Below are 9,308 nucleotides of genomic sequence, written 5' to 3'. Positions count from 1 at the left end.
GGAGACCACATGTGGTGCAGGGAAATATACATACATGTATGTGGCCCATTGGTTTTCCTTCCATCTGAAATGGCCTCATCACTTCTGCTCCAGCAGCTATAAGCGAGCCACCACAGTGACTTTCCCCTGTGCCAAACTAATGCACTGCCACAGCTCCATCTACATATTGTAAATATAATCCAGTGTCCTTGCCGCCCTGAAATCTTCACGGGGCAGTGACTGTACAACCCCAAGAGTTAAACAAGCAGGCACTAATAAATAGGCTGTCTGCCAACAACAGGGATAATTAATCACTAAAATATTCAATCCGACAGAGGCTGATGTGTATCTCCACAACATTTGCTTGTAAATTGATGATATATGCTCATTGGTTTCTAAAATGAATCAAGTAAACAGCTAAGGAAGAAAAAAAACACAATTCACTCCATTTTATTCAAAACAAAGAATTTCTAGTTAGAAATATTTGTGTTCAAGCACTGACCTACTGATGCCAAGAATGCGAAAAAAATAAACTAAAATACTAAGAAATACAAACTACTATAATGCTCACCAACATTATAGCTAACAATCACCGGTACACCTGATTCAAGCTATTTTCCTGGCACAAACGTTTCATTGATTTTTCTTCCTCCACTCTTTCCCACCGAAGAAATGTCACAGTTTTGCAGTATGAGTCTGGTGTGCTTGCTAGTGTGCTACATACCCTGAAAATAACCAACAGAAGACAATAAGGCAAAAGACTAAGACCCTACTACTGCTTAAGACATGGTGGAGTGAGGAGGGAAGAAAGACAGATGGTTCCCAGTACTGCAGCAGTTACTTGCCGATGGACAATCCCTGCAAACGATGGTGTTCCCTTAACCTGTGGAGGAGAACAATGACAAGTATTTAACATGGATGTTTAAGTGTAGGTACAAAGGCTGTGCATGTGGACTAAATTACTTTTAAAAGACATTTTTTTAAGTCTTAAGGTTCCATGATAGGGCTGGGTTTTGGCAGACAAATTATGTCAGTCCCTCAGGGCATCAAAAAACTTGGAGGAAGGTCAAAACTTGAGGAGAGCGCTCAATTTTGGTGCTTTACAGGGAGTCAAGTAAATGCTATTTTTGCAGCCAATTCCTACAAGGGGTGTAAATCAGAAGTTATATCATGATATGATATTGTTGTGGTATGGTAGCGACTTTAAGGTATTCATATTGAACTTTTTCAAATGATACCCAGCCCTAATTCAAGGGATTCTTACCTGACAGCATTAATCTTGATAAATCCAGAGGCATCACTGGGGTCGTAGTCTCCCTGTGTGTCCATGCTAGAGTGAAAAGAAGTCAAGAAAGAGGCAGTTGAGTCAATAAAGTCAATCTTGTTAATAAACATAGCTCAAAAGCAACCAAGAAATGTAGGGAAAAGTTACAGGATATGCTGAACAAAATGATTGAAATGTTTGGTATCATTGCAGTAAACATAAAAGACATGGAGCCTCATCAACTACTGGGATAACTGAGTCATTGATAATCTGCTCTTTTGAAATAATGTTCCAATTGATTTTCCACTGAATGCTTCACTTTAGCATTGTTTGTCCCGAATAACAGAGAATCAATATCGGAGAGTGAAAACACGCTCAGGTACACAAGCACACAACAGTCGCACGTAACCAATTTTAAAACAATCCCATCATATCAACTCTGAGCTAAGTGTGGAGATGATTTTCTTACTGATGTTTCTGTCTTCGAGTTTATCCGCTTCTTTTAAAAAAGACATTAATCTATAACTTGTGCCGCTGCATTTTCTATGTTGCTTAGGCTGTCGGCTCATCTTGAGTGTGCGCGAGTGTCTTACAAAAGAGTGTCTGTGTGCTGTGTAATTACAGCAGTTTCTACCTGCAGTGCTTAATACACTCCCTGACTGAGTCCTCTCCTCCCTACGACACCCCCAACTCCCGATGTACAGCTTGCACTCATTCTTCAAAAGCACTTAGCAAAAGAGGAAATTGCCAACAAATGATAGGATAAACACTATAAAAAGAAAGACCGACAACTAAATCATCAACTCTCAATACAGGCTCCCTACCCGGCACCTGAACACCATTATGAGAGTGGCCTTAAAGAATATGTTTGTGTGTGTGTGTGTGGTGTGTGGGTGTGTGGGTGTGTGTGTGTGGGTGTGTGAGGGTGGTGGGGGGGGGGGGGGCGTAGAAGCATGTGATATTTTGTGTATTCCTTTAAGAAACCCTGCAGTCTAATTGAGAGTGGAGCCAGTGGACAACAAGGAGGGTGACATTTCCGTCTCAGATGGGTGCGATGACGGGCTGTATTACCACTGTGTTAATAACGCCGTTTACTGTTGCCCGTGGAGAGCCAACAGGATGTCAGTGGGGGTTTCATGCCTAATCTGGTCTGTGTGTGTGTGTGTGTGTGTGTGTGTGTACACCTTTGTGATTGTGGCAGGTAGTCATGTAGAAGTGAAAAAAAATAAGTGTGTGTTTGTGTGCATGTGGAAATAGCAGCTTCAAGGTGTATTACTGTCAGGTACAGTGCATGCATGCAATAGCACTGTAGAAGTTTTGATAAACCACAATAACTTTTTTTTATAGGGCTGCACAATTAAACAAAATATTATCCAAATCATGATATGGCCACACACAATATCCAAATTAAAGGACCTGCAATATTTTTGATAAAGGTAAAATGTGGTGATGAGGTTAAATGAGGTTTAAGGCAACATGCTTTCTGTGGTTCAGACCCCAGCAGAAATAACATCATTCACTGAACATGAAATGCAAATTACCATTTCCATTCCATTACCATTCACACCAAAATCGCAACTCATATCATAATCAAAGTATCTGTCAAAATACTTGCAATATGACATTTTTAAAATATGGTACATATGGTGCAGCCTTTCGTCTTTATCAAAAGATAAAACAATTTCTAACATTGGATTACACCAATCATATCATGGCCACTTATTACTATTGATCATAGTATATTCTTTTGTATTATTGACATATCTTTTATGTCAGATGAGCAACAAAACTTACAAACTCTAAATTTTTATGTACCTTTGGGGTTTTGTGTGTGTGTGTTTTGTTTGTCTGCATTTTTTGCTTTTACTAGACTTTGGACTATAATGAGCTGTCAGGTAATAAGGGGGAGAGAAACTGCATGGTCAGCGCATGTAACCTGGATGGCCAAATCACAATTTTTTCTTTCTTAATTCAAGTTATTTCTGATTCACTCAGGGTTTTATGGTAAGTTCTTATTAAAAAAAAAAAAAAAATCCAATCAAGATTCCTGTTAAAAATGAGCTGATACTTAAAAGATACTACTATTTTGGATTTTCTCAAAGACATTGTATAAACTCATACAGAGGTAATCCCTCTCAATCATCACTTATGCACCACTAGAAGTGTGTGGTGGTGCATCTTTTTGCAGAGACACTGCCCTTTGTCTGTAATATCTTCTTATCTTCTGTGTTGGGATGTTTATGGCTGTGTAACCCCACAGCGCTCAGGTGAGGTCAGGTAAAAAGGTAGCGACCAAGTGCCAGACAGTAAGTAGCAGTCAGCCAAGAGGCATAATGGCCAAAAAACGCAAATATAATACGAGGAAACGCCAAACGAGAGTGAATCTGGGGTTAGCTTTTGCTTTCGCTGGGAAGTTTACAAACAGTAACTGTCGATCCTGCATAATATACCTTTAAAACTTAGTTAGTGCTAAATGTCAAAATATTTTTTTTAAATCCTTGCCAAATACCTATCTAATATTGGACTGACCCAGTCAGGCTCCAGCTGGCTTAATATTTGCTTACTTCTGATTAAAAGTTACTTTACTGCTCCAACAAGTAAGAGAAGTCACAGCTGAGTGTCTGCACGCAGACAATTAATCTCCAACTACTTTGATAATCAACTTATCTTTCAATCTATCTGCTGGTAGGTTCAAAAAAGCGTTTCAAATATGTCATGCTTCTCCCTGATAAGTGTAAATGGGCATTTGTCACTTTTTTTCGTGATATCTGATCATAAAAACTATTAATCAGTTAAAGAATCTGAAGATTTGTGGTTGTTGGCTATATCAGAGATGTGTGGTTACCTGAAAACACCTACTGCTGGGCCAAATACAATTTAATGTTCTCTATCAGGATTGCATAAAGTTGTATGTCACTGCATGACTACAAGCTGCAACACAACACCTCTGTCTCACTCAAGTGTTGTCCCAGATAGGAAATGCATTTCTTCAAGGTCAGGTGTTAAACTGAGAACACCAGCCACAGGTTTCTTAGCAACTGACTGGTTGAAAGATGGGTGAGTCATTATTCATCTTGCGAGTGACTCAGCAGTTCAGTTATTAAATGTTTTACTGAAAAAAGAACAGTGAAACACTTAGAAACAGGCTGAATGAATGCACAGTCTGAGTACAGTATAATCTATTTATCTCTCTCACACATATACACTCGACATATTGATTTTTTCTGGGTTTTTTCACTTGCCGAACCAGTCAGATATTGAATGGCTGACTGTTGACTGTCTCCCTCTTCCTGACCTGCTTAACTAGCGTGACACCTAGGTACTTTCCTCTTAAAAGCCCAGTGAAATCACTTCTCTCCTCTGGCTGTAAACGCCATTAGCTCTATGACTCCAGGGTACAAGTGGAGTGTGTGTGACTGAAGTGGAGCTGGAGAGGCATATGGAGGGGTTTTACTTTGGTCAGTGCTGAGCCTGCCCACAGGGCATCAGGGGTCGGCCTCCTGAACAAACCCACTGTTACGGCAGCTAAGAGGCCATGGGGGTGCAGGAGGAGGGGTTGGGGTCAGGTCTGCCCTCCAGGAACTGAGCTTGACACTTCTCTGATGTCTTTGTGAGGCGGGGTCGGTTTAGTATGTTGATGTGGAGGTCATAAGAGAACTTGGGCAAGCTGACCTAACAACAGGCAGACTGGTGAACATGTGGAATAGCTGCACTGTGCCCAGAGCAGCCAAACACAGCTGTCAAGTCAGAGCAAGCACACACTTTGGTTCGCTGACACATGGCTACTTCTGTTTTGTAAGCATGCATGCATGCACACGCACGCACGCGCACACGCGCACACGCACACACGCACACACACACACACACACACACACACACTTTTAATCTGTCCTCGCTTACCTGACCAGCTCTTCGTTGTAGAGAGACTTAGGTGACTCTCGTCCCAGGATGTAGACCTGACCCTTGAAGACAGACAGCTGTACTTTGCCCTCCACATTCTCCTGGGACTTGGCTATGCAGTGCCGCAAAAATTCACCCTCTGGACTGTACCAGAGACCTGAGGAGGCAAAGAAACAGCAATATATTATGAGCTAGATATGTTGCCACACGGTTGTATGCCTCCATGCACCAGTCGAGTTGCACTTAGAGTTAACATCAATGTCTGTGAAAACATAAATGATTCACACACATCTCTGCCGCAGCAGCAAAAAAGATCTATACAATTAGCAAAGTTTCAAGGTGGGCATCCAAGTTTCTTCAGTATGTCCAAAAACATATTTTATGAGGTCACCCTGACCTTGACCTTTGACCTTCAACCACCAGATTCTAATCAGTTCATTCTTGAGATAAAGTAGACGTTTGTGCCAAATTTAAGGAAACTCCCTTGAGGCCATCTTCACATATTGCGTTCACAAAAATGTAACAGATGCAAGGTCACAGTGACCTTGACCTTTGAACATCAAATTCTAATCAGCTCATCTTTGCGTCCAAGTGAATGTTTGTGTCAAATATGAAGAAATTCCCTCGAAGTGTTCCTGAGATATTGCTTTAACAAGAATGAGACAAATGCAAAATCAACATGACCTTTACATTTGCCAACCAAAATATAATCAGTTTATCCTTGAGTCTACTTGAGCCCAATTTGAAAAAATTCCCTCAAGGTGTTAATGAGCATTCACAAATGAGACTGACAAAGTCACAGTGACCTTAACCTTTGGCCTATGACCACCAAAATCTAATCAGCTCATCATTGATACCAAGGGTATGTTTGTGTCAAAGTTGAGCAAATTCCCTAAAGGCGTTCTTGAGAATATCATGTTCACAAGAATGTAACGGAAGGATGAACGTTTGTACGTAGAGACAAACTGAAAACAAGATGCATGAATCTAAAGGTTTGTTTAAAGACAAGATGTTAGGTACTATATTTTTTTTTAGATCTGTTTATACGTTTATTATTATAAAAGTTCTTAATTGTACTATGGCAAAAAAACAAGTGGAGAAAGATGCCCCTCCTCTGTAAATACTCCATTAACAGCAGGGTGTGTGTGTGTGTGTGTGTGTGTGTGTGTGTGTGTGTGTGTGTGTGTGTGTGTGTGTGTGTGTGTGTGATGCCCACACTTCGCTCTTTCATGAGCTAAAAGTCTATGTGCTTTGGTCTCATTTCTGTTCCAGGTGAAGTTCAAAGACCCCTTTCTTTTGTCCCATCTCGCTGACCTGGCCCGTCAATCTCTTTGACAGATGGCCGAGGGACGTATCTGTATACGTTCAGAGGTCGGACACGCCTCACTCAGCAGGGGTCCTCCTCTCATCAGCGGCCGACCCTCCACCTCATCGTCTGGCCATGTTCACAGACACAGTCCTTCCCCGGTTTTTATTGTCTCTGGATTGGTACAAGGTCTCATGTCGACATGACAATTGCACACCCACTTTAGTTAGGAGTCAACTTGAAAAGACAGAACTAACATAGAGAGAATAGAAAACGTATTCAATCTTCACGTTAGTTTTGTCTTTTTGTCGCTATGGTGATTAAATGGGGAAATCTCAGTAATTATTACCTTCATTAGCAATTAATTATTTTGTCAATTTAGTTAAAAAATAATGACATATACCTTTCATCCATATACCTTCAAGTGATATTTCAAAATAGCTTATTTTAAACAATAAAGAATTTACAATGAAATTAAACTAGGAAACACAAGCAAATGTCTGCTTGGTGCTTTTACATGATAAATGAAAAAATTACTTTATTTAGATTTATTTTCTTTTCATTGATTATGCGATTAATTAACCACTAATATGCATGCAGCTGTTGTTTACTCTCCACTAATCAAATGTTTGCTGTCTCTGTACTGCACTACCTTTAATTGCTGAAAATTCTCTCATGAACATTTGTTTGGGTAAAAACTGATGAATTAATGCAAAGTAGATGCAGGGCAGGTGGACTGTTAACATAAGCCCCACTGCCAGCCGTCTGCTATCTTTCTGCAGAGTTATTAATGATTTAAACCAACAATGGGTTTAATCTGTGCCCTGTCTCTGACAGTGGCACCTTTATGTGTGTGTGTGTGTGTGTGTTCACTCTTGTCTCTGGAGGGTATAACTGAAGTGGCCTAGTAGTCAGTCTCTAATGGCACTGATCCTATTATGTGGATGAAGGTGCAGGGGACTGGAGACTGAGCAGAAGGGATGATTAAGACACCTGAGCCAAGAAAAGCTCACACACACACACACACACACACACACACACACACACACACACACACGCTGAACATACAGGGACGTAGTTGCGCATGCGCCGCTAAAGCTGGACTATTAATACATTTTATAGCATAAACAAACAATCTGGATACGAATCTCTTAGCTGTTGTCTTTTTAATTTGTGATAATGCTGAATTTGTTAGCAGGTACTAGTACTTTGTAGCCTAATCTGCCTTGAAATCCAAATACGGCATGCCTGGCTTTAAAATATTCAGACTTAGCAAAATGCCTTGAAATAAAAGGGAGTGGATTACACTAAAGGGTTCCTACAACTTAAGGCAAGTTACATTTCAGCCTTTTAAGACTTTTTAATGCTCCTTGGGATGAAATTTAAGACCAATTTTTCAATGAACAAAAAACAAAAACAAACCTGACATCAGTTTGTTTGGGAAAAACTGCATGGCACCGGTCATCTTGCCACCATTTTAAGATATCACAGTAACTCTGCCTTCTGTGTAAGTGAACACCTGAATGTGTTTTTTGGAGATCTGTGGTGCCTGACCCTGGTGCTAGTCGGAGATGGGGTGGAGGCATTGCGGAGACAAGGGTTGAACAGAATTGGGAAATACTTGGTGTTTGTTGGCTGATCTTCTTGTAAATTTTGTAATTCTCACTCTGCATGTGGGATTCCTCTGCCTTGATTCCCACTGTGCCAGTTTGAAAACAAATATCAGAATAAGATACACCGATCCCCTTATGCATTGCCCTGTAAAAGTTTAAGCCAAGCTGTTTAATCTTGGTTAAAAAAAAAATTCCGTTCCATGGGAACCCTGCAAGGTATAATAATAATTAAGTGAAATCCTCTATATAATATTATTGACTTACCATTGTAGACAAATTCAGAGAACTTGATACTCAGTCCCTGCTTGATCCGACGTACTTCTTTGTCCATGGTAAAGGTCTCAATGTCTAAGTGAGCCTTCAACAGAATTGTGCCTCCTGGGGTTTCATATATCCCTGAGCACCACAGAAAAAAAAGAAAGAATATTTGCACAAAACACAACTGCAGACAAGCATGTTTTTGGAAAGGAATAAACAGTAAGGAGATGCATGAGAAAACTATATAATGTCAATCTCAAATATTCAACATAATATCTACCACCTTTTTGAGACCCAAATTATATAAATTGTGGCAAAAATGTTGATAGCACACACACTTTCTTGCAATACATCCCTTAATTTTATCACAACCGTTATCATCATCATCATCATGAGGGGCCATTCATTGGAACATGAAGTACAAGCTCTGTTTAGCTGAACTAACTACAAGCAGCTCCATTAGCCATCAGCCGCCTGACAGACAGGCCTTCACAGCACTCACAAAACATGGATGAGCCTGTCCTGGATAAATGACAGGGTAGGAGGCCCCTGCCAGCCTGGAGCCTGGAGCCTGGACCAGGGCTCTGCCTACCCTGCAATTTACCCCCTCTGGACAGAGAGGGAGGGGAGAGTGGAGAAAAGATGAGGTAGATGACAGGAAAAATGAAGCTGTCACTCAAATGTCAGCTAAAACAAAAGGAGGTCAGGGAAAGTGCTACCAGACATGTTTGACAACAGAAATAGACGCTTTATCAACGACATCCATTTTGTGTGAGTCGAAACAGTCACAAACTGAGTGTTATTTCCCCTTCCAATATGAGTCCTCGCATCATCTGTCAATTTGAATGACAGTGACACTTTTTTGATTCAAGCTATGCTGCCAAGCTGTCAAACAGATACATCATTACAGCCGACACCAGGCTGCCAAATTTTGCAATTTGCGCTGTGTTCGCCCGACTCCAAAACTCTTTTCTGAGATTTAACAGAT

At 40.6% G+C, this 9,308-nt stretch overlaps 1 protein-coding gene across 1 annotated transcript in view; it reads right to left on the bottom strand.

Moving 5' to 3' along the window:
• Positions 1 to 413: 413 nt before the first annotated feature.
• Positions 414 to 9,308, bottom strand: part of ass1 (argininosuccinate synthase 1) — a 32,176-nt gene continuing 23,281 nt past the window's right edge. The window contains exons 12-15 of the mRNA XM_042509351.1: positions 8,327 to 8,458; positions 5,144 to 5,300; positions 1,244 to 1,309; positions 414 to 862 (exon numbers count right to left, since the gene is read on the bottom strand). Of these exons, the coding sequence (XP_042365285.1) occupies positions 817 to 862; positions 1,244 to 1,309; positions 5,144 to 5,300; positions 8,327 to 8,458 (401 nt within the window). The 3' untranslated portion in view covers positions 414 to 816. The remainder of the gene's footprint in view (positions 863 to 1,243; positions 1,310 to 5,143; positions 5,301 to 8,326; positions 8,459 to 9,308) is intronic.

The sequence above is a fragment of the Plectropomus leopardus genome, chromosome 20 (genome assembly GCF_008729295.1).
Source record: "Plectropomus leopardus isolate mb chromosome 20, YSFRI_Pleo_2.0, whole genome shotgun sequence".
Classification (NCBI taxonomy): domain Eukaryota; kingdom Metazoa; phylum Chordata; class Actinopteri; order Perciformes; family Serranidae; genus Plectropomus; species Plectropomus leopardus.
The sequence above is the reverse complement of the archived record's forward strand: the minus strand, read 5'-3'. Positions and strand labels throughout refer to the sequence as shown.